This window comes from Hyperolius riggenbachi, chromosome 3 (genome assembly GCF_040937935.1).
Source record: "Hyperolius riggenbachi isolate aHypRig1 chromosome 3, aHypRig1.pri, whole genome shotgun sequence".
Lineage (NCBI taxonomy): Eukaryota > Metazoa > Chordata > Amphibia > Anura > Hyperoliidae > Hyperolius > Hyperolius riggenbachi.
Window position 1 is genome coordinate 251,456,025 of NC_090648.1, and position 25,957 is coordinate 251,481,981.

The following is a 25,957-nucleotide window of genomic DNA, read 5'->3' on the forward strand; positions in this document are numbered from 1 at the left end:
TCACTGCAGAGAGCAGTACAGGCTTGCTTATCTCTGGTTAGTCAGCAAATGTAATCATTGTCTGCAAGAATCTCTCTGCCAGTGCCAGGGTTTTTACTCTGCCCCCCTCCTTTTTTGCTGAAGTGACTCAGCTGTTGCCAGGGTTATGTGTTTACTCAGCAAAGGGAAGGCAATGATTCAATATGCTGCTGATTATCCAGAGATAAGCAAGCCTGTACTGCTCTCTGCAGTGAAAGTAATTTTTTATACATACAGGGAACGCTTGGGAATGCTTTTACATGTTATTTTATGTATTTAACAAAAGTTACTGAAACGTAAGTTTTGGGAGTATAATCCGACTTTAAGGTTACATTTTGTCAGGATGTTTCACCAGAGAACGTTAGCAATGGTTACAGACTAGGGATCCTTTGTGACATATGAGCTATGTTGTAGATATATTATTTCAAAGGTCATTTAGACGGCAGTCTCATTGCAAAGCTTCCAATAATATAAACAACAGAGAGATGGGAATTCTGGGAGTTCCTCCATGCCAATGTTCTGTTTCTACGGCTAGACACAAGTATATTTTCCTTTTTTGCCTTTTGTTTTAGAAAGTTATAGCTAACGGCAAAACTGACATATAAAACATATTTTAATAACATTAAGTTTCAAAGAGGTGTATGCAGTAAATTGCGTTAAGCAGAATTACATGAGCAGTCTTACCACATGATGAGTTGAGCAGAACGCAATACATTACATTACATGCATTTTGCTCTACTCATTGTATGGTAAGACTTCAATGCAGTTTACTGCATACACCTCAAAATGACTTATACACTAATATTTAATACGAACTAATGCTTTATTGTACTAGACAGGAATACACAAGATATAAAGAGGCTTACCTGTATAGATACACTGCTATAGGAACCACCAATGACTCCAGCAATAAGTAATGGGCTGTTTCCTTGAATGGCAAGTGAACCATCAGGGCACACATATTCTGCCTCATCCACCTTCGTCAGTGAAGCCCTCACAAACTCCAGTGATTGTTCCAGAGCATAGGTGTCCCTTGAGCAGGTATCCAGAATATGAACACCTACTTTTACTCCAGGTAGCAGTGTGCTGTCTCTGTTAATTTGATCAATAGCAAACAGCATGGCTTCCAGTCGCTGGATACCTCGATCCTCATTGATTCTGCCACATTCTTCAGCTCCCACCCCCTTTTCATTTATCGGGAATAAACCTCCTAAGACAAGGTCCCCCTCAATTTTTATTTCTTTCCGTACAAAATTGTGATCGCTCGAAGAAAGCAGAACTCCTTTGGAAAATAAGGCCAAAACAAATATCTGAAGGTTGGCAAAAGTCTTCATGATTTTTGCTGCTTGGTATAAAGATGGTAAAACAGATTATTTTTCTTCCATGGCCAAGTCATTTAAGTTGTTGTGGAGATGATACATTCCTACAGAAATATAATAAAAACAAAATGAGAGAAAGGTTAGATAGTATAGTATCTTCAGCAGATCCCAGTTTCCTAATGCAGGTTAAAAAAAGAAAATACATTCCACTTGTATAAACCATACTTTAAAGACAGGTCTCATGATTTACTCATGTTTGCTTTATATTTTAAGTTTAGAACTAAATACATTTTTTAATCAAGGGATTATAAAATATTATAAACTACTTTTTCAACTGTAAAATGCTGAAAATGTATGTTAAAGAGAAGATAAAAAATAACTCAGGAGAAAACGTTAATTGCATATGGAGCTGAGGCCGGTATCCAATTATTTTTTGCTTCTTAGTTTTCTCCTACGAGATACTTGTTCATCTTCTGTTTAAAATAACTTTTCAGCAGTCTGGAATACTTATTCTGCATATGTTCTTGCTTGCTGCTGGTGGTTTAAGGGGCATTTTATTGAAAAGATGTGAAAATATCACTTAAAGCGGGATTGTCACCATAAAAATTAAATTTCAACAGCAACTGGTCTGAGTCTCTTAAGTGATAAAGATGCTAATCCTGCATTCAAAACTTTAAAAACTGTTTCTGCTGTTACGGTTTGGAGTTATCACATACTTTAGGAGCAATGGCCCCTGAATTGCCATTGCCATCGGCTGGCAAAACAGTTTCATGTTAGGGGTATTTTTATCTATAATATATTTATCCTCTTCCCTTTATTTCCCCCCTCCTCCTAATGGCATAAGACAGTTCACTTCCTAGTATTGACCTCAGTGGGAGTGTCTGAAGACTCTGGGAGGAGGGCAGGCAACGAATACAAAATTAGCCAGAGGAGAATAAAAAGTGAGTGAGGAAATTATGTCAGGATTAGCTTCATTCAAAGGTAACCAAGATGGAAACTGTCTAGAATAGGATTATCTGATTCTCCTTTATAAAATTCACAGGAATCAAAACGTGGACAGCGCAATACATCTGTTATGTGAATAAAACTAGTATTTATCTACTTATATATGTGTTTTTTATATCTAGGTTAGCATGGGTGTCACTTGTTCTTTAAGAGAAAACTTAGGAGATAAGGTGAATTGAATAAGGACCTTTGTGTACTTGCACAGAACAATTATAGGTACAATAGAAGAACACAAAATTCTAGGAACTCACAGATAACAATAAAGCTATAAATCTTGAAATAAAACTAGTGCATCAACAGGTTATACCAAACAATAAACATCAAAAAGATCATCATAAAAAACATTGCCTAAATGACCATGTGAAAAATAAAATAGTTCAGAGTACACATTTTTGAGTGTATGTGTTTTAAGTGTCCAAATATCACTGTCCACCACACTGTCTTTAATTATGCAAAATAACCACTAAAGCTCTCCCAACAACCAGAACTAAAGTAGAAATGGCTGTCCCCACCCTATGTTGTATATAAACACCAGTGATGATGAGTGAATATGGCCATTTTTGTTTCACCATAATTACACAATAATGTTACATTTATGCACAGATGAGAATATGCATGAGCACATTCAGGCATAAGAAAACATACTGGTACTTGTAAGAAATGTACATGCCATGAAGGCTCTAGTGTTCAGCCTCTAATGTTTAGTCACGGGACACAGGCACCCCAGGAGAGAAGAGACAGGGAGTGCCCAGCGGTGGAGAGAAGACATGCCCTAACAGACAGGTGAGTAAACTGCGCTGCGCACACTCCGCACCCAGGGGGTGAGGTGCTGGGGGCAGGGGGGTTGGGGGATAGATGGGGAGACCTGGTAGACAGTGCAAACAGATGTCATTCTGAAGTCTATTGGAAGTCTTTATACAGTGTGTAAAGGGATTTGTTCAGGTAATGATCTGAGAGGGCTCTCTCTGCTGGCCACATGGATCATTGTATCGCCACAATTAGGAAAAATCCCTGCATGAAACACCCTAGCATTCAGAGTCTTATGGCACTCCTTAGAGGAAACCAGAGGTGAATATAAACTGATGAGTTAAACAATTGTATCTATCTTACTCCAGAAAACTACTTTTAAAAAAAAAGTTTTATTCTCTGTTTAAAAGCTAAAAAAAGAAGGTTTAATGTTGTTTTGTCTCATACGACTGATACAGTGTGTCAGAAGCTAAAGCATACAAACTATTGACCTTTTGTAATCTATTTCCTGCGCTCAGAAGCTGTTTTCTGCCAGTTACAAGTTTTAAGGCTGTAATTCTTTATTAGTGAGGATTATTCTACTGTCTGGCAAGGTCCTGAAACTGTCACTTGCATACCTTAAAGTATAACTTTTTTAAGGCAGAAAAAGTAGAAAAATACCACAGACAAGTTATTGTATGCTTGGCATGTTACCTAGGTTACACTTTAAACACCACCACTGTTATCTTGCCCTATCTCACTGATTTTTTTTGCTTAGCAGAACTACTACATCAGTTTGCTAAATAAGTATACTTAAAACAGATTGCTGCAAAAATAAAAAGTTTCTTAACCACCCTGGCGTTCTGATAAGATCGCCAGGGAGGCTGCGGGAGGTTTTTTTTTAAATTAAAAAAAAACTATTTCATGCAGCCAACTGAAAGTTGGCTGCATGAAAGCCCACTAGAGGGCGCTCCGGAGGCGTTCTTCCGATCGCCTCCGGCGCCCAGAATAAACAAGGAAGGCCGCAATGAGCGGCCTTCCTTGTTTTGCTTACACCGTCGCCATAGCGACGAGCGGAGTGACGTCATGGACGTCAGCCGACGTCCTGACGTCAGACGCCTCTGATCCAGCCCTTAGCGCTGGCCGGAACTTTTTGTTCCGGCTGCGCAGGGCTCAGGCGGCTGGGGGGACCCTCTTTCGCCGCTGCTCGCGGCGAATCGCCGCAGAGCGGCGGCGATCGGGCAGCACACGCGGCTGGCAAAGTGCCGGCTGCGTGTGCTGCTCTTTATTTGGCGCAAATCGGCCCAGCAGGGCCTGAGCGGCAGCCTCCGGCGGTGATGGACGAGCTGAGCTCGTCCATACCGCCCAGGTGGTTAAAACATTTTAAACATTCAGGTCTATGGTAATTTCCTAACAGGCAATTTATTTAGCCAAATTTATGCATAAACATATTTTGAATCAGTATCAAATTAGGTACGCGTTTTTCTGCTTCATGCAATCTTGGGTAAACGGAACCTGATGTCAGGGAATCAGCAAGGGGATTGCAGCTCTACCGGCTGAGAAAAACATTCCCTAAGACACTGCTATTTACCATGTGCAAGATTATGATTTATGGTAATGACTGTTTAGATGTTTAGATGGCCAGAAAGGAAGTTTAAGATGCCACTGCATTTTTCCACAAGCTATATTATTATAACCTAATAATAATAATAATTTATTTTGTCTTTTGACTGACTAGTAACCTAGTTTCAACACCCATTGTTTTAATATGTGTGCTTTTGATAGCATGATATGACAGCTGGGTTCTCTGTTGGGTTAAGAAGACTTGTTTTGACATGCAGTGATTTATTTTTTTTAAAGATAACCTCGTCTACCATATCTTTCCTTTGACTTGCCCAGGTTTATGACAGGTTTTCTCCAAGAGATGCAGCTTGGGCCCCACTACACCTGTCACCAGCATCTGCAGGAAAGCCCAGTTCACTTCTATGCTGAAAGAGTCTTGCACAGACCATGCAGGAAAGCACTTCAGAGAATACAGCAATGCCTCTCTGTAGAGCTGTGTGTGTTCAACTGAAGAAACCGATCTGAGCCCTCTATGATTGACAGCATGTGTACAACGCACCATAGAGGTGAATCCCTCTGAAAAATTACATCAGAGGAAAGCAAGACACTTTTTAAAAAAAATTTAAACGCAGGATAGTTCTTATCTTCTTCGTTGCTCAAACTACAGGACCAGATATTTTAAGTTTAATGGTAACAATTTCTTCTTCTGTCATATTTAAAGATACAGAACAATTCAAAATACAAAAAAACGAATAGAATAATAATACTTTAAGTTTATGAACATAGTTCCATGAATATAGATGAGACTAAATGAGAATATTTCTAGTTTTTTGGTTCACATCATACTGTACGTCGGAGGCCTCACAAAGCGATACAGTGTACAGAGGTAAACATACAGCATGTGCTTCCAAAGGATAATGATGGATGGATCCTAATTACTGCGGCAGCATTTTTGCAGGTGTTGCTGGAATGATTGTGGGATTTGAAAGTAGCGCATTTGCACATTTAAGACTAAGCAAACTCATCTGGTCAAACAAAAACTTCAATGGAAGCTAGCACTTGCTGCAGGGTATTATCCAGCTTGGAGATTTAATTAGGGAAATGTCCTTGGTAGATTGTCACATAAGGAAACAAATATGTCCATTAAAATTAATGAGACTATGTGTACAAGCATTAGCAGCAGCCATGGACATGTAGTAATCAGTATTTGGCATCTATATGAGCAGAAAAAAACAAAACCTTAAATTATCTGCAATCATAAATTTGTTTAAAACCACTGTTTGCAATTGTAACAAAACAGCACACACCAAACATTATATCGATATGTTTTCTTAGAGCAGCAATTTTACTGTATGTATCAAGGTCAAACCAGGCTACTATTTAGAATGGCAGGAGAATCCTGTGGCACTGTTGAGTGAATAACTGGTAGGTGATTAGCTGTCTGGTTCTGATGCTCCCCAAGCCCCACATCTGATTGTGCCTCACTTACTGCACAGTTTTAAGGCTCAGATATATTAGAGTAAACCTAGCCATACATTCAGAGAGTTGTGATAAAAAAATAAAAAAAAATATATATACGGTATTTTAAAATGGGCTCTAGGTCTGTCACCGCCGCCACATGTCAGCACGCATGCGCCCACCTCCCACACGCGCACACACCATCCGGCCCCCTGGCCTGTCCTGCTCCTGTCTCAATGGCTGTCCATGCGGCAAGTGCTCAGTAGTGCAAACGCACAGACACACGGACACAGGGACAGGATGACACAGGGACACTTAGGCTTTATTACATAGGATACAGTATATATTGGAAATATGGAGAGGAGAAAGCACCCGACACAAAATGCAGCAGGGGTGGATACTGCTACACTGGGCTTATCTGCAGCGTGCTCCAATGGTAGTCCACAATTTCAATCAGAGGAGAAGAAGGAGATGGGCACAGCTGCTAAAATACCTTTTATTGTGGCTGGGTTGACACAAAAAAGCTTACAGCAGTGGGGGGAAGGACAAGTCTGACAGCTGTTTTGCAGGGACTAGCCCTGCTTCATCAGAGAACCTGCGAAACAGCTGTCAGACTTGTCCTTCCCCCCACTGATGTAAGCTTTTTTTGTCAACCCAGCCACAATAAAGGGTATTTTAGCAGCTGTGCCCATCTCCTTCTTCTCCTCTGATTGAAACAGTATATATTGGTCAAGAGGAAATTAATCTAAGACTCACACATTGGTAGTGATACTGGGTAGATTTCATCCAAATTATAGATTGAATATGTGTTTTGATCACTCAAAGTTCCACTGAGATCAATGTCAAAGTCTATGAACAGAAATTGTAATCGATCTGCAGTTGATAGGAAGCAGTTAAAAATGACAGCCGAATCCTAGGCAATCAACTAAAATTTTCCATCCTGTTCAATCAACAGAATTTTGATTTTTAGCTGTCAAACAGCCAAAAGTTAATTTGATTTATCCATACTTGGATTCAGGAAATGAATATAAAGGTTGATTAAACATGAAACTCAATAATCGTATGGCTAACTATGATAGAGTGTTCCTTGGTGCATATTGTGTGTCCATGCCTAGTGTTCCTTAAAGGAATACTATCGATTCACATATTTTTTTCAATTGACACAGGAATTGTTTGGGAAGTGCTGCTAAGTACTGGTGAACTTCTTTGTTTACTGTTATCAAAATACATTCAAACTTTACTGACGCCAAAACTGTCGGCTGACTGAGCCATGAGGAGAGGGGAAATTCCCTCACACTTGATCAGTTAACTCTATGTGTAGCTCTGTGTGTGACAGAGAGAGAGAGCTCCCAACAGCTGCAGCGCCTGTGTCCTGTGTTTCTGACTGACCTGTCTGAAGAGAGCAGAGGAAATGTAACTGTCACAGCTTTTTCATACTGTTTTTGCTTTCAGAGTTTGATATGTTTGATATTTGCTTTCTGTAGTCTGATATGCAACTCTGGCTGTGCATTGAAGCAGACACCCCTTCTGCAATTGATTTGTCCCAATATAGCTAAATCCTACACTCAATAAATTACAGCTTTTGCCTCTGATATTTAACATGAAAAGTAGGAAAATGTTTACACAGCTACTTAGACATTATTTGTACATTGTCATTTTAGAACACTTGGGTATCGATAGTATTCCTTTAACTTGAGAAAACCAAGTGGCGTTAAGCTTTGTTTTGCACTATGCAGCATTACATTTAAAGTCTCTGCAGTATTTGTGGTTGACTGCATAACTGCTATGCCCCTGTATTGGTCACTGTACTTGGAAAAGAGTTGGTCATGTAAAGAGTAAAGTCTGCAATAAAAACACAGAGATATGCTCTGTTTAATTATCAGCAGTTAAGATCTGTGTCTATCATGTCAGCTGAGTGGTATTGGTTGAGTAGGGACCCTTTCCGTGGAGGGAACCTCAACGCTGGTGAAATGGTTTAGTACAAATGTTGTCAATCCATTTTGGAAGCTAATAACGTACGTGTTTTGCAACCTAGTTGTTTTTATTGTTACTAGAGTTACAGCTTGCTCTGAGTATTTTGACAGCAGAGGGTTAAAGTTTGTTTGTATGTAGAGCGTACTCTTTGTTTAATTAGCAGCAGTCAAGACATGTAGAGGAGCAATCTGTGCATCATGCCATTTCTGAAAATGACTAACCAGTCAGATAGCATCCTATGAGGTGTAGCACATACAACTTCTCTACTAAGTGGCTGTTCAGCTGATCTACAGAGTACCAATAGCCATCAATATGTCCTACTTATAGGCTTTTTTAAGCGTTCCTTGTCTATGTATGTAACTTAGGGTTTGATGCATGAACCAGGGATAAATTGCTGTGCATAAGCAGTGCACAGCAATTTTATGGGTACTTACTGCAGTTACATAGTATACGTTGCCTTGTTAATGCATGATCACTATGGAAACATACGTTATTGTAGCAACTCGTACTTTACCTGGGTAAATCATGTTGCACTGCCTGCGCATGCCAGTTTTACCGCTGATGCATCAACCCCTTAGAAGCCAGTGAAACGAAAAGATCAGTTGGACAGCCAGGCAACTGGTATAGACACGGTTGTTTGCATATACTTCCCACTATAGTTTTCTCTTACTGCTTTCAGCATAAGGTGCATTACGCATTTTACATAACATCTCCTAAAACTGTTTTTTTTCTGCTCATAGATGCCAAACGCTGACAGCACACAGAAAAGTTTAGTGAATCAGGGCCAATGTGAAAACTCCAAGTTAAGGCAGTAAAAATATTATTTACCTGTTTACCTAATTTACCTGTTTACCTAATTTAAACTAATCTGTACAGTTACTTACAGTAAGTTACTGCTACAAGGATCTATCAAAACAAAGAATGTTGAAGATATGAATAATTCTGCAATAGTTCAGCATGCACTGTTTCATCTAGCGCTACACTGCAGATTGTTAGCTGAACACTTTGTCCCCTGCTGAGTGCTTATAGAAATGTATAGCTAGTAATCAAAGCATCATTATTTTACTGCCATAAGCTTTTCATCAAGTCCATTAACTTAAAGTCAAGCATTATTACCTCAGTACTGTAGGCATTTATTCCAATGTTATGATAGTACCAAGTTCCAGATAATTTATCATTATATAAATAATGCTGGGTGTATTTGGCCTTAATTAATTACATGATTTCTTTTTACTAGAATAAAAATATCTTTTTTAAGACAGCCATACAAAATAGATGATAAATGCATTACCATTATAACTATTACATGGAATCAATAACTTCTGTGTTTCATATGTTATATAATCAATATCTGTTGTATTCGAAATAAAGGATGAGACAGTGGTTGCATTATACAGTATTAAACTAATATTGCATAAAAACCGAGTATGGGATTTGATATAGCATATTTATTACACTATCCACTCATTTATTGTTTGTGTTTAGTGTTGCATGTCATATTATAATAATAATAATCCGAACATTTATATACCGCTTTTCTACTGTTGGAGCGCTTAAGAGCTGCAGCCACTGGGGCGCGCACAAGAGGCAACCCTGCAGTGTTAGGGAGTTTTGCCTTAAACTCCTTACTGAATAGGTACAGACCCTAGCCAGGATGTGTTAGTCTAACAACATCTGCAGTTCCTGAACCACTCATATTTAGCTGTATAAATGAAATGTTATCTGAAGTTCTTGTGCCAACAACACAGTGGCCTATTTTAGGATATGTTTCGCCTGAGTCAGGCACACAGGTATCCTAGTGATAGATTGGCATCAGGTGATATTTTGTATTTCTTCCACTCCATCATCAAGAGAAAAATGGAGTTGTGAGTCCCTTGTTGACAGTTTCGAAAAAGTTATGAAACCTAAGTGCTTATCTAGGGGTCATCGTAAAACCATTCATGTCTTTTGAGATAGTGGATCACTTATCTAATCTAGGAGTCACCCATTTTTTGACCATGCGGCATCCATTGTGCATTATTTATTTTGCCTGCCTGCAGCACCTAACTGACATATTACCAGGGTCAGTAAAGTAGTAGTATTGGAAAACACATGAACAACCTCCTCAGGATTTCCCCGTTTGCATTTACAATAAGGTAACCTGTGTTTATTTAAAATAGAGTTACTTCTGACCTGTCATAAGGTAAAGTATTATAACATGTACTATTCATTCTACTGTAATGTTAAGTAAGCCATGTGGTGTTGGTTTACTGATCACATATATTTCATGAGGATTGTCAGCAGTAATATTCCACGTCTTCTCCCATTTAGTAAATGTCATGGTAAAAATAGTTTTTGAGCTAAACTGCCAATTAGGAGATGGTGAGACATTCTAAGATCGCCAGCAAATCTCTTCAGCACAGGGAGGAAACTTAATGCCAATAATGATGTTTTTTCCTTACATCATCTTGAATAGTCTGATCCTGGAGTAAAGCTCTAGATGAATGCACACAATATGGTAGAAAAAGCTATACTACTCTAGTACACATGGGCCAAAAAACACACTCATGTTGCGCGCGCACACACACACACACACACACGCACGCACGCACGCACGCACGCACGCACGCACGCACGCACGCACGCACACACACACACACACACACACACACACACACACATACACACACACAGCAAAGCCCTGAGTAGATGAGCTGTACCACGGTATACAGTGTTGACTTCGACCAACCCAAGCAAGTACAAAAAGTATTGTGATTATTTACAATCACAATACTTTTGTCCACACAGGAATCACAATACTTTTGTACCGGCTTGGATTGTTCAAAGTGAACACTGTGTATTGAGTTAAAGCCCATCTCCAGGGCATTGCCTTTTAAATTTTAATTTGGGAAACTGTGGAAAGAAGTTAGAAATGTTTTATCCCTCTCTGGCCCATATGCAATTCACTTTTTAACCAGAGTTTTCTCCAAGTCTCCAAGGTGATATTTTCACAATTTGTTAATTAAATGCATTTTAGACCACCAGCAAGCAAGAAAATATGCAAATAATAATACTATGAAAATAATTTTGAAAGTAGTTTTTCAATGTACACGTACATGTACACGCACCAGAAAAATTCAGGAATCCGCCTTGAGTCCTGGACCCTGTTGGTGATGGCGAAGAAGGCAGTCAAGCGGCCTGCAGGCAGAGATGCTGTGTGGGGAGAGACTTAGTCATGGGGCAGGCAGTCAAACGGCGTGCAGGCAGAGATGCTGTGTGCGGGGACTGACTTAGTCTTCGGGTGGGCAGTAGCCCTTCGGGATCCATGCCTCATTCATTTTGATAAAGGTGAGGCACTGACCACTTTTTTGACTTAGGCGACTTCTCTTCTCAGTGACAATTCCTCCAGCTGCGCTGAAGGTCCTTTCTGACCGGACGCTTGAGGCAGGGCAAGACAGAAGTTGGATGGCAAATTGTTACAGCTCTGGCCACAGGTCAAGCCTGCGCACCTAGTAGTCCAAGGCTTCATTGCTGCTCACAGTGTCTACATCCACACTTAAGGCCAGGTAGTCGGCTACCTGCCGGTCCAGGTGTTGGTGGAGGGTGATTCCAGAAGGGCTAAGGCGAGGCGTTTGACTAAAGAATGTTCGCATGTCCGACATCACCATGAGATCGCTGGAGCGTCCTGTCCTTGCCTGCGTGGACATGGGAGAAGGATTACTGGCAGTGGTACCTTTATTCCGTTGTGCTGTGACATCACCCTTAAACACATTGTAAAGCATAGTTGGCTGCTTGTTTTGCAAGTGCTGCATCCTTTCTGCCTTCTGGTGATTTGAAAAAATCTCTGCCACTTTGTGCCTATACTGAGGATCTAGTAGCATGGCCACCCAGTACAGCTCATTCCCCTTGAGTTTTTTAATACGGGAATCTCTCAACAGGCTGGACAGCATGAAAGACGCCATCTGCACAAAGCTGGATGCAGACGTACTATCCAACTCCTCTTGCTCTTCCTCAGTGATGTCAGATAAGTTCTCCTCCTCCCCCCAGCCACAAACAATACCATGGGAAAGTTGAGCAGCACAAGCCCCCTACGATGCCTGCTGCGGTTGTTCTTCTGCCGTCTCCTCCTCCTCCAAAAAAAACCTTCCTCATCATCATCTGACTCCTCTTCCCCACATGACTCTTCTTCCTCCTCCTCCTCCTCCCCCCTATGTGCTGCCACAGGTGTTGAGGAAACATCTGGTTCTGATGAGAATTGATCCCACAACTCTTCCTCCTGTTCCTGTTCCTGTTCACTCTCCTCCTCAAATGGCCACATGAGCCTGCAGGCATTTTGCATGAGTGTCCAGTACTTCGGCCAGAACATCCCTATCTCCCCAGAGTGTGTCCTTTGACTGTAGTTGTAGAGATACTGTTTGACGGTTTTCTCCTGTAGCAGGCGGTCAAACATCAGGAGGGTCGAATTCCACCAAGTCGGTCTATCGAAAATCAAGCATCTCACCGGCAAGTTGTTTCTCCGCTGAATATCTGCAAAGCGTGCCATGGCCGTGTAAGACTGCCTGAAATGCCCACACACCTTCCTGGACTGCTTTAGGATGTCATGTAAACCTGGGTACTTAGACAACAATCTCTGAATTATGAGATTCAGCACATGTGCCATGCAGGGTACATGTGTCAACTTTCCCAAATTCAAAGTCGAAATGAGAGTGCTGCTGTTGTCACACATCATGTTGCTGATCTCCAGTTGGTGCGAGGTCAGCCACTGATCCACCTGTTTGTTAAGAGCAGCCAGGAGAGCTGCCCCAGTGTGACTCTCCGCTTTGAGGCAAAACATGTCTAAGATGGCGTGACACCGTCGTACCTGGCATGCAGCATAGGCACTGGGGAGCTGGGGCTGTGTAGCTGGAGAGGAGATCGCAGCACCGGTAGAGTTGAACTGCCACTCAGCCAAGGAGGAGGATGAGGATGACAGCAAAGAGGATATAGCAGGAGGAGAGGAGGTGGCAGCAGGCCTGCCTGCAAGCCATGGAGGTGCACAGCCACGTACTCCCTGCTTGCCAGCAGTCACCAGGTTGACCCAATGTGCTGTGTAAGTAATGTACCTGCCCTGACCGTGCTTGGCAGACCAGGCATCTGTGGTCAGATGGACCCTTGACCCAACGCTGTGTGCCAGAGATTACACCACTTGCCTCTCAACTTCATGGTACAATTTGGGTATCACCTTTTCTGAGAAATAATTGCGGCCTGGTATCTTCCACTGCGGTGTCCCAATGCCCACAAATTTTCGGAAGGCCTCAGAGTCCACCAGCTGGTATGGTAACAGCTGGCGAGCTAACAGTTCCGCCAAGCCACCTGTCAGACCCTGAGCAAGGGAGTGATTGGCAGAAATTGGCTTCTTCCACTCAAAGATTTCCCTCACGGACACCTGACTGCTGCTGTGGTGAGAGGAGCAGGAACCGCTCAAGTTGAGAGGCGTAGTGGAGGAGGGTGGCTGTGATTGTGAAGGAGGAAGAGGAGAAGGAGGGTAGCTTTTCTTTTGTGTGCTGCTTTTCCTCTGCTCTTCCCATTGCAGTTTGTGCCTTTTCTCCGTGTGCCTTCGTAAGGCAGTTGTCCCTACGTGGCTGTTGGCCTTTCCACAGCTCAATTTTTGGAGGTAGAGAGAACAGATGGCATTGCTCTGATCTAAGGCAGACACACTAAAATTTTTTCCAAACCACTTAGCCCCCCTGGGGTGATGGCACTACGGTGGCATCAGCTGCTGACGTTGAAGGGCATGTTGGCTGGCTGTACATAGGTGGCAATACATGGTGCCGGACACTGCCACCGGCTGTTTCTGACGACGAGCTCCCCCTGCTTGTTTCAGTGACTCGTCTCCTCCTACTCCTCTCTGACTCCCCCTCTGAATTGTCCCCTTGGTCATCTTGTCTCTTAGGAACCCACGTGGCATTTGTATCATCATAATCACCATAATCATCCTCCCCAGCTTTGCTTGCCTCAGACACCTCATAAACTGCACCAACAGCAGGTACTTCATCCTCCTCATCCTCACACGTTACATCCATAGTGTCACCTAACTCAGACATATGAGGTGGTGTAACACTAAAAAAGTGTCAAATTCAGCAGATGTGGTGCTTGTAGTTGCGCTGGTGGCTGCGGAAGATGAGGTGTTCTGTGTTAAATAGTCAAACACGTCCTGACAATCTTGGGAGTTGATGGGACGTGCCTTCTTCTGAGCACTGTACTTTGGTCCAGGGCCGCACGAAATCACATCAGCACGACCTCGAACAGACCTGCCAGATGGCCTGCCTCTGGGCCTCCCCCTGCCTCTGCCTCTACCTGTTTTGTCCATATTGGGGGGATGAAGTGAAAGGTATGCAGTGACTGGTATTACAATACAATGTGCAGCTGTCACACAGGTGCAGTTAACAGGTATGCACGGTGTGGTATATTACACAGCGTGCGGACACACAGATACTGTGAACAATTATGCAATGACTGGTATTACAAATGTACACACACAGGTACCGTGAACAGGTGGAGTGACACTGCGTGCGCTCACGTAGGTAGGTGGGTGCACTGAACAACAGGTAGGTATATGCAGTGATGGGTATTACAAATGTGCACCTGTCACACACACAGGCACCGAGTAGGTACAGTGACACTGCGTGCGCTCATGTAGGTAGGTGGGTGCACTGAACAACAGGTAGGTATATGCAGTGCCCTGAGCCCCTGTGGCTACCTATCTGTGGCCATGTAAACAGCCACATGTTGCGCGTTGCTAGCACGGCAGTTTGATTTATGGGGCAAGCAGAGCGTAGGGGGGTCTGGGGGAGAACAATACAGCAACAGAGGCTGAGCATTATATGCAGACCCAGCCTCTGTGTGCAAATAGGATTTTTAAAACCCACCTCGGGTTCTTTTTAAAGTGACTGGACCCGCAGGGGCTCAGGGCAGGATGAGTGGAGTTCTCGTCATTGCCAATTAGCAGGCATACGTTTGTAGCGCTCGTTGTGCTACTCTGATAAGGCGAGTTAACTTAAATAAGGTGCGTTAACTCTGATAAGGCGTGTTAACTCTGATATGGCATGCTATTTGTTTTAGTGAATTAAGCCTATTATCACTTCTTCAATATGGTGATAGCAGAAGTCGGAAAGTACTCCAATCTTTCATGTAAATCTCACCATTCCATAATCTTGGGTAATATTTGACAAATAATATCATATTAATGACAAAATTCTTTATCAGGGGTGGACTGACAACTCATGGGGCCCCGGGCAATAGGAGATTATGGGGCCCCGTACACCCGCAAGCCACACCCTCTTGGGCGACAGAGGCTTAGGTGCCTCCAATATAGGTAGCCAGTACAGTTGCCCCCAGTATAGGTTAGATATATAGATGCCCCCAGTATAGGTTAGATAGGTAGGTTCCCCCAGTATAGCTTAGATAGGTAGGTTCCCCCAGTATAGCTTAGATATGTAGGTTCCCCCAGTATAGCTTAGATAGGTAGGTTCCCCCAGTATAGCTTAGATAGGTAGGTTCCCCCAGTATAGCTTAGATAGGTAGGTTCCCCCAGTATAGCTTAGATAGGTAGGTGCCTGCTGTATAGGTTAGATAGGTAGGTGGCCGCAGTATAAATTAGATAGGCAAGTGCCTCCAGTATAGGTTAGATAGGTAGGTGCTTCCAGTATAGGTTAGATAGGTAGCAGCGTCATACCTAGAATTCCCCGGGCCCCCCTGCAAAAAAAAAAAAAAAATTGCCCCCCCCCACCTACCTTGGGCCCGCTCAGGGACTTTTGTGGGGCAGGAGGGGTCGCAGCATAAGAGGAGAGCGTGGCCGCAGATCGGTGGGGTGGGGGGACATTCCCCCCCCTCACCTCGGGCTCTCCTCTCAGCGCTCCCCTCCTGCAATCAATCATTGGTGGCAGCGGTGGCGGCAGGCTGAATACATTACCTCCTTCTCGCTGGAGGTGTTCCGTTCTCTAAGAGCTTCATGCAACCTCCTGTGTAAACAGGAAGTTGCTCTTAGAGAACGGAAGACCTCCAGCAAGAAGGAGGTAATGTATTCAGCCTGCCGCTGCTGCTGCTGCCACCAATGATTGATTGCAGGAGGGGAGCACTGAGAGGAAAGCCCGAGGTGAGCGAGGGGGGGATGTCCCCCCTCCCCACCGATCTGCGGCCACGCTCTCCTCTTATACTGCGACCCCTCCTGCCCCACAAAAGTCCCTGAGTGGGCTCTAGTGGGGCCTCGGGCCCCCCCGTGGCAGCAGTAGTCACATCCCCTATTGTTACGCCAGTGATAGGTAGGTGCCCACAGTATAGGTTAGATACTGTAGGTAGGTTCCCCCAGTATAGGTTGGATAGGTAGGTGCCCCGCAGCGGTGGGGGGAGCCCATCAGTTGTCCTTTCAGTTATAACTGACAGCAACTTATATAAACCTGACAGCAACTGATATATTTCAGTTATGACAAAATCTTGTCAGAACTGGAGGGAATCGTAAGGAGAAAATGATGAGCTTCTGAGAGGAACTGACGGTGAGGTAAGTATGTAATATTTATTTGCAGGTACAGTATGTGTTTATTTCAAATAATTTTACTTGGTTCAGGTTCACTTTAAAGAGGTAGTGATATAACAGTTTATACTCTACTTCAACTTGTATTTTTAAGGTGTATAATCACATTCATTCATTTAATCAAGCTAGTGCTAAAAAATCTATACATTATTTCCTTTTTTCTGTGAAAATTATTGCTTGCTGGGTAAGTGGAGCTTAGGTGCTGTATTTAAATGAATACCTCTGCATAAGAGAAAGATGAATGCAATGGCAAATAAATCTGTACATATTTGAAACAGTATAATGCTCTCTGAATTTAATTACAGGTAGTCCTTAGGCTTTGAAAAGTGAGGCTTCCTGGAAAAAAATTCTCAAGCTCATTGTTTGATCTGAATGCCGCACAGCACACAAAAAATTTAATAGCAGCTTAATCAGAAAGACCCTGTAAAATAGTAGCTCACCTCTGTTATTGGTAAGATAGTCTAGCTAGAAGAATAGCACAATTACTGTGCTGTGGAATAGGAACAAAGAGAGAACTAATTCTGCCGAAATGCTTGAATCCCTTATCTCAAGTGAACCTTTTTACCGGTACTTTCTATCAGGTCAAGGCTTAAACGTTCAAGGAAATTGACTTACATATCCCAAAAGGTGTTTGGTACAAGTGGAGTTTTCACACCTTAAAGACTTGCGATGTTGGAGATTGCACAGCTTCTGGAAAGATCACAGCCTGAATAAAGAATTTCAATTGACTTCTGTTTCAGCTTTCTGGGAACATGGTGATTGTTGATAACAGTAAAATTGATATAATTATATGAAAAAGAGTTATGATAAAACAAAGGCAGACAATGGTTTAAACAGAACTGAAAAATAAACTCTGAAGTAAAAATGTGACATTGATGTGCGACTATTTATGTGAAAACTACTATGTGCTTTTTTTCTAATATAGTCCTATGTCGAGTTGCAAGAATGCTTCTGAACCAGGGCAGTGTCTAGGCTAAAATGCACCCAGGGCAAGGGTGTAAAAATTGTGCCCCCCTCCGCGGAGCCAGGTATACGTGCCCACAGTATAGCCAGGTCTAGTTGCACTCAGTATAGGTAGCCAGCTATAGGTCCCCCCAGTATAGGTAGCCAGGCATAGGTGCCCCAGTATAGGTGTCCAGCTATTGGTCCCCCCAGTATAGGTAGCCAGGCATAGGTGCCCCAGTTTAGTTGCCCCCAGTATAGGTTAGCCAGGTAGGTGCCTCCAGTATAGGTAGCCGGTATAGTTGCTCCCAGTATAGGTTAGATAGCCAGGTGCCCCCAGTATAGGTTAGATTAGGTAGCTGCCCCCCAGTATAGGTTAGATTAGGTAGCTGCCCCCCAGTATAGGTTAGATTAGGTAGCTGCCCCAGTATAGGTTAGATTAGATAGGTGCCCCACATTATATGTTAGATAGGCAGGTGCCCCCAGTATAGGTTAGATTAGGTAGGTGCCCCCCAGTATAGGTTAGATAGGTAGCTGCCCCCCAGTTTAGGTTAGATAGGTAGCTGCCCCCCAGTATTGGTTAGATTAGGTAGCTGTCCCCCAGTATAGGTTAGATTAGGTAGGTGCCCCCAGTACAGGTTAGATTAAGTAGCTGCTCCCCAGTATAGGTTAGATTAGGTAGCTGCCCCCCAGTATAGGTTAGATTAGGTAGGTTCCCCCAGTATAGGTTAGATTAGGTAGCTGCCCCCCAGTATAGGTTAGATTAAGTATCTGCCCCCCAGTATAGGTTAGATAGGTAGGTGCCCCCCAGTATAGGTTAGATTAGGTAGCTGCCCCCCAGTATAGGTTAGATTAGGTAGCTGCCCCCCAGTATAGGTTACATTAGGTAGCTGCCCCCAAGTATAGGTTAGATTAGGTAGCTGCCCCCCAGTATAGGTTAGATAGGTAGGTGCCCCTTAGTATAGGTTAGATTAGGTAGCTGCCCCCCAGTATAGGTTAGATAGGTAGCCGCCCCCCAGTATAGGTTAGATTAGGTATGTGCCCCCCAGTAAAGGTTAGATTAGGTAGCTGCCCCCAGTATAGGTTAGATTAGGTAGCTGCCCCCCAGTATAGGTTAGATTAGGTAGCTGCCCCCCAGTATAGGTTAGATTAGGTAGCTGCCCCCCAGTGTGGTTAAATTAGGTAGGTGCCCCCAGTGTAGGTTAGATAGGTAGCTGCCCGCCAGTATAGTTAGGTACCTGTCGCCCCATAATGGAGGGGAGAGTCAGCCGTGGGGAGGGCAGCCTGACCTCTACCTCCCTTCCTCTCCACATGCCGCCCTCCGTGCTCCCCCTCTGACTGCAGAGTGAGTGCAGGGAAGCGCTGTATACAGACAGCAACTCACCTGCTTGCATTCCATTCGCCGCTGGTCTCCTCCTCTGCTCAGCCGCTGATACACACACTGCTTCCTGCTAAACAGGAAGCAGTGTGTGTATCAGTGGCTAGGCAGAAGAGGAGACCAGTGGCGAGTGAGCGGCGATTGGAACGCAGGCAGGTGAGTTGCTGTCTGTACACAACGCTTCTCTGCACTCACTCTGCAGTCAGACTCAGAGGAGGGAGCACGGAGGGCGGCCCGCGGAGAGGAAGGGAGGGAAAGGTCGGGCTGCCCTCCCCATGGCTGACTCCCCCCTCCATTACAGCGCCCCCACTCCTTCAGCGCTCAGGGCGGCCGCACGGGCCGCACGGCCCTAGAAACGGGCCTGTTCTGAACAATAGGATGACTTTTGTTTTTAAGCAATGCGGTGTGGAAATAATTATGTAGGGTGCCATTGTTTATTCGCCTCAAACATGAGTTGCCTGGCTGTTATGCTAGTCCTTTGGCTTCCATACTTTGAGTCACTGGCTTGGAACAGTGATGCCACCCATGACATAAGCATGAGCCTAATCTGTATTATTTTTTCATCTAAAGATGTGTAAACAATCTAGAGTGTGTACAGCCTCTCCAATATATCACTAAAAAAATCTGGAGTTATGGAACATCTTGACCAAATGCATTGTTTACCTCTTTACCCCTCCACCTGGGATCCACCCCATCATGAGCTGTGCCTTGGTCCTACCTCAACTTACATAGCAGCAGAATGCATTGCTAGCCTGTAGACTGTTACTGTCCAATGATTGATCAAGTACTGATCACTGAGGGCAAAATTAATCGTGAGTGTATATGCACCAATTTCCTTTTCTACTCTATTTAGAGCCATGCTGTGGTATGGTTTTAGACTGAGAAGTAGAGTAACCAAAACAATATTTGTTTATTTTTGTACAATGTGATGTTTCCATTGATCTTGTTGTCATTCACAACAGCCCTGATGAGTGCAAATAGAGTTATTGTGGGATTTGATTTGATTGAAGTACTCAAGTCTACTACAGTACGTTTCGGCTAAGAGGCACTTTTTGATGTTTTTTATTGACCTGATGAAGCCGGAGATACCCAAAAAATGCGTTGTCTTAGCCTCTTGTGCAATAAAATCTCAATCGAGTTTTAAATTGCTACATGTGCTACTAGAACACAGGAGAGGTAAACTTACCATACCTTTCCTTTTTATATTGTTTTAATTGTTTTATACCTTTTGGGTGCCCCCACTGTTTTACATTTATATTTATCAAATCCAGGGCTAGATTTGGACATTTTACCGCCCAAGGCCCACTGTCACCAACCCGCCACTCCCAACCACCCTTTCCTGTGCAAAACCCGTCCTGTGTGCTCCTTCCTGTCCCGTTTGTTCTCCTGGTCATGTGCTCTCATCTTGTACTCCCCCCATCCTATGTACTTACCTGGTCCTGTGCTTTCCCCATTTTGTGCTGTGCTTGCGGGTAACACAGCACAGGATGAGGAGAGAACAGGACCAGTGCTCCACTGCTTGTCCCTGTGGAAGCAGGCCGGCCATGGATTGGGTTTGTGACTGCTGCGGTTTACATGTTTGGCAGTTTAACTGCCTTAGTGTGTCAGCCTGCTGCTTGCCCCTTGCTTCCTGGTGCCCTAGGCCATGTCCTTTGTGGCCTTGCCTCAAATACGGCTATCTACTTGGAGGTTGTATGTTTTAAGTAGCCCTTATCCCTAGGAGCTACCCAATCTACCAGGAGCACAACCTCTTTTAAACTTTGCAGACCCAAGCGGAGGCAGGGTTTCCTCCATAAGCCATATTGGTGGTTGCATTTCCTGCAGCCCGAAATTTGTGAGTGTATTATTTTCAACATACAGTATTTATCTTGGTGTATAGGCATATTGCACTACTGGCTCCTGGTGCTTTTTCCCCTCCTTGGTCCACCCCACATCAGAATTATTAAGGGATTAATTGTTTGAGCCCTTTCTTAGCTGGGGAGGTGTTCTTTAGTGTTGGGAACTATCAGTGGGGTTTTAGGGTTAGGCAGTGCCAGGGGGGATTAGTTAGTGTTAGGTATTGAGAGGGAAAACTCAGTGTGAGAATAGGGTTGGGTTAGGTTACAGTAAAATATTGGTAAGGATTACAGATATTTTACTATCAGAATTAAGTAGTAAAATATTAGTAATATCGGTTCTCATTCCTGGAATGAAAATCGTAAATGCATCGTTGAAAAATCATGATTGTTGAGCTCTTGCAATTGAATTTTTCATCAATTTTTACTGCAAAACAGCCCAAAAAAATCAGAAACCCAGACTTCCATATGTGAGCATCAGCCATAATTGTAAGAAAAAAAATTTTCAATCGATGTATAGCTAGCTAAGGGGGAGTAAATTAACAGTTTATATTAAAAAATACTAAATTCTTACGGTTAACCATGCACTGAAATTGCATGCTACAAAAACATCAGGCTTTTTTTTTAAAGATAACAATAGATACTGGACAAGGATTTCCAACCAGGCCAATGGCGGTACTTCTGATGTTCATGTCCCAAGGTTAAACAGCTGTGATCTGTGGTATCTTATATTTACAGTATGTTCATTTGACTAATTAACATATGATGCATACACATAGTTGATATATTAATTCAAAGACAAAACATTGCTGAACATGCCTTCAGGAACAGCGATAGTTAACTGGCTTTGAGTGAAAGAATTACGTTTAAGTGAGGGTTAACCGGCCCTTTGTGTTTAGGTAACTTGCTTCAGGCTTTCTAAAGCGCTAGAAATATTAAGTAGAAAAGGCTGGTGAGATAGTAAGTGTTCTACGAAGTGAAAGTTACCTGGAGGCGAGCAAGTTCTGTCAAGTGTGAAATCACAATTAACATAGCAAGTGTTTTGTAAGTGAGCAGAAGCTACTGCAAATTACATTCTGCTATAAGCTCATTCCTTCACTGTATTGAACATATCAGGATTACTGGACCATAACATGTATTAAAATAACATTAATAAAACATAATTGATTGTGTCTTCTGAATTGTACCTCACTATTTGTTTTAAATTGCTTAAGTGATAAATGCGTGTTTTCATTTTGCTATTTCTTGTGGCCCCAAGTCACAAAGTTTAATCTTATATTCTATCCTATTCTATTATGTTCTCCTCTGTTTTATTCTATCCAGAGAACACTTAAAAAAAAATATATCGGAACAATGGCGTGTAAGTTCAGTCCCAGTATCTGGGAACAGCAGCAGCTGGGAAATGAGTTATTACAGATTTATGTAATTCTAATTATATATAACGTACTGCAATTTCGATTTTCTCCATTTAACCACTTCCCGACCGCCGTATATACAATTGGCGGCCGGGAAGTGCACCCCGCAAGGACCGCCGTATAGACAAATGGCGGCGGTCCTTGTAGGGGCATGGGCGGAGCGATCGCGTCATCCGTGACGCGATCCTCCGCCTCCGCCTGGTGCCGCTCACCCGCCGCAACATCCCGCCGGCCATACGGAAGCGCCGGCGGGATGTTAGGTCCGCAATCGCCGCATACAAAGTGTATAATACACTTTGTAATGTTTACAAAGTGTATTATACAGGCTGCCTCCTGCCCTGGTGGTCCCAGTGTCCGAGGGACCACCAGGGCAGGCTGCAGCCACCCTAGTCTGCACCAAGCACACTGATTCCCCCCCCCCCCCCTGCCCCAGATCGCCCACAGCACCCATCAGACCCCCCCTGCCCACCCCCCAGACCCCTGTTTGCACCCAATCACCTCCTAATCACCCATCAATCACTCCCTGTCACTATCTGTCAACGCTATTTTTTTTTTATTCCCCCCCCTGCCCCCTGCTCCCTCCTGATCACCCCCCACCCCTCAGATTCTCCCCAGACCCCCCCCCCCCCAGACCCCCCCATGTACTGTATGCATCTATCCCCCCTGATCACCTGTCAATCACCTGTCATTCACCTGTCAATCACCTGTCAATCACCCATCAATCACCCCCTGTCACTGCCACCCATCAATCAGCCCCTAACCTGCCCCTTGCGGGCAATCTGATCACCCCCCCCCCCCCACATCAATAGATCGGCCGCAGATCCGACATCAGATCACCTCCCAAATCCATTGTTTACATCTATTCTCTCCTCTAAACACCCACTAATTACCCATCAATCACCCATCAATCACCCCCTATCACCACCTGTCACTTTTACCTATCAGATCAGACCCTAATCTGCCCCTTGCGGGCACCCAATCACCTGCCCACACGCTCAGATTGCCCTCTGACCCCCCCTTATCAATTCACCAGTGCATTAATTACATCTGTTCTTCCCTGTAATAACCCACTGATCACCTGTCAATCACCTGCCAATCACCTATCACCCATCAATCACCCCCTGTCACCCCCTGTCACTGCCACCCATCAATCAGCCCCTAACCTGCCCCTTGCGGGCAATCTGATCACCCACCCACACCATTAGATCGCCCGCAAACCCGCCGTCAGATTACCTCCCAAATGTATTGTTTACATCTGTTATCTTCTCTAAACACCCACTAATTACCCATCAATCACCCATCAATCACCCCCTATCACCACCTGTCACTGTTACCTATCAGATCAGACCCTAATCTGCCCCTTGCAGGCACCCGCCCACACGCTCAGATTGCCCTCTGACCCCCCCTTATCAATTCACCAGTGCATTAATTACATCTGTTCTTCCCTGTAATAACCCACTGATCACCTGTCAATCACCTGCCAATCACCTATCACCCATCAATCACCCCCTGTCACCCCCTGTCACTGCCACCCATCAATCAGCCCCTAACCTGCCCCTTGCGGGCAATCTGATCACCCACCCACACCATTAGATCGCCCGCAAACCCGCCGTCAGATTACCTCCCAAATGTATTGTTTACATCTGTTATCTTCTCTAAACACCCACTAATTACCCATCAATCACCCATCAATCACCCCCTATCACCACCTGTCACTGTTACCTATCAGATCAGACCCTAATCTGCCCCTTGCAGGCACCCGCCCACACGCTCAGATTGCCCTCAGACCCCCCCCCTTATCAATTCGCTAGTGCATTAATTACATCTGTCCTTCCTTGTAATAACCCACTGATCACCTGTCAATCACCTGCCAATCACCTATCACCCATCAATCACCCCCTGTCACCCCCTGTCACTGCCACCCAACAATAAGCCCCTAACCTGCCCCTTGCGGGCAATCTGATCACCCCCCCACACCAATAGATCGGCCGCAGATCCGACATCAGATCACCACCCAAGCGCAGCGTTTACATCTATTCTCTCCTCTAAACACCCACTAATTACTCATCAATCACCCATCAATCACCCCCTATCACCACCTGTCACTGTTACCCATCAGATCAGACCCTAATCTGCCCCTTTGCGGGCACCCAATCACCCGCCTACACGCTCAGATTGCCCTCAGACCCCCCCTTATCAATTCGCCAGTGCAATATTTACATCTGTTCTCCCCTGTAATAACCCACTGATTACCTGTCAATCACCTATCAATCACCCATCAATCACCCCCTGTCACTGCCACCCATCAATCACCCCCTGTCACTGCCACCCATCAATCACCCGCTGTCACTGCCACCCATCAATCAGCCCCTAACCTGCCCCTTGCGGGCAATCTGATCACCCACCCACACCAATAGATCGCCCGCAGATCCGACATCCGATCACCTCCCAAGTGCAGTGTTTACATCTGTTCTCTACCCTAAACACCCACTAATTACCCATCAATCACCCCCTGTCACTGCTACCTATCAGATGAGACCCCTATCTGCCCCTAGGGCACTCAATCACCCGCCCACACCCTCAGAATGCCCTCAGACCCCAGCCCTGATCACCTCGCCAGTGCATTGCTTGCATCTATTCCCCCCTCTAATCACACCTTGAGACACCCATCAATCACCTCCTGTCACCCCCTAGCACACCTACCCATCAGATCAGGCCCTAATTTGCCCCGTGTGGGCTCCTGATCACTCGGCCAAACCCTCAGATCCCCCTCAGACCCCCTTCCGATCACCTCCCCAGTGCATTGATTGCATCTATTTTCCCCTCTAACCACCCCCTGAGACACCCATCAATCACCTCCTGTCACCCCCCTAGCACTCCTATCCATCAGATCAGGCCCAATACAACCTGTCATCTAAAAGGCCACCCTGCTTATGACCGGTTTCACAAAATTCGCCCCCTCATAGACCACCTGTCATCAAAATTTGCAGATGCTTATACCCCTGAACAGTCATTTTGAGACATTTGGTTTCCAGACTACTCACGGTTTTGGGCCTGTAAAATGCCAGGGCGGTATAGGAACCCCACAAGTGACCCCATTTTAGAAAAAAAGACACCCCAAGGTATTCTGTTAGGTGTATGACGAGTTCATAGAAGATTTTATTTTTTTGTCAAAAGTTAGCGGAAATTGATTTTTATTGGTTTTTTTTTCACAAAGTGTCATTTTTCACTAACTTGTGACAAAAAATAAAATCTTCTATGAACTCGCCATACACCTAACGGAATACCTTGGGGTGTCTTCTTTCTAAAATGGGGTCACTTGTGGGGTTCCTATACTGCCCTGGCATTTTAGGGGCCCTAAACCGCGAGGAGTAGTCTAGAAAACAAATGCCTCAAAATGACCTGTGAATAGGACGTTGGGCCCCTTAGCGCACCTAGGCTGCAAAAAAATGTCACACATGTGGTACCGCCGTACTCAGGAAAAGTAGTATAATGTGTTTTGGGGTGTATTTTTACACATACCCATGCTGGGTGGGAGAAATTTCTATGTAAATGGACAATTGTGTGTAAAAAAAATCAAGCAATTGTCATTTACAGAGATATTTCTCCCACTTAGCATGGGTATGTGTAAAAATACACCCCAAAACACATTATACTACTTCTCCTGAGTACGGCGGTACCACATGTGTGGCACTTTTTTACACCCTAAGTACGCTAAGGGGCCCAAAGTCCAATGAGTACCTTTAGGATTTCGCAGGTCATTTTGCGACATTTGG

At 44.2% G+C, this 25,957-nt stretch overlaps 1 protein-coding gene across 3 annotated transcripts in view; it reads right to left on the reverse strand.

Annotated features, from left to right (window-relative positions):
- Nucleotides 1-25,957, reverse strand: part of GRM3 (glutamate metabotropic receptor 3) — a 315,278-nt gene that overhangs the window by 130,729 nt on the left and 158,592 nt on the right. For 2 of the 3 annotated variants that reach the window (XM_068276167.1, XM_068276168.1), the window contains exon 2: nt 885-1,441. In XM_068276167.1, the coding sequence (XP_068132268.1) occupies nt 885-1,352 (468 nt within the window). In that variant the 5' untranslated portion in view covers nt 1,353-1,441. Of the gene's footprint in view, nt 1-884; nt 1,442-8,577; nt 8,641-25,957 lie in introns of those variants that run through there. The other variant, XM_068276169.1, reaches the window with a different exon arrangement.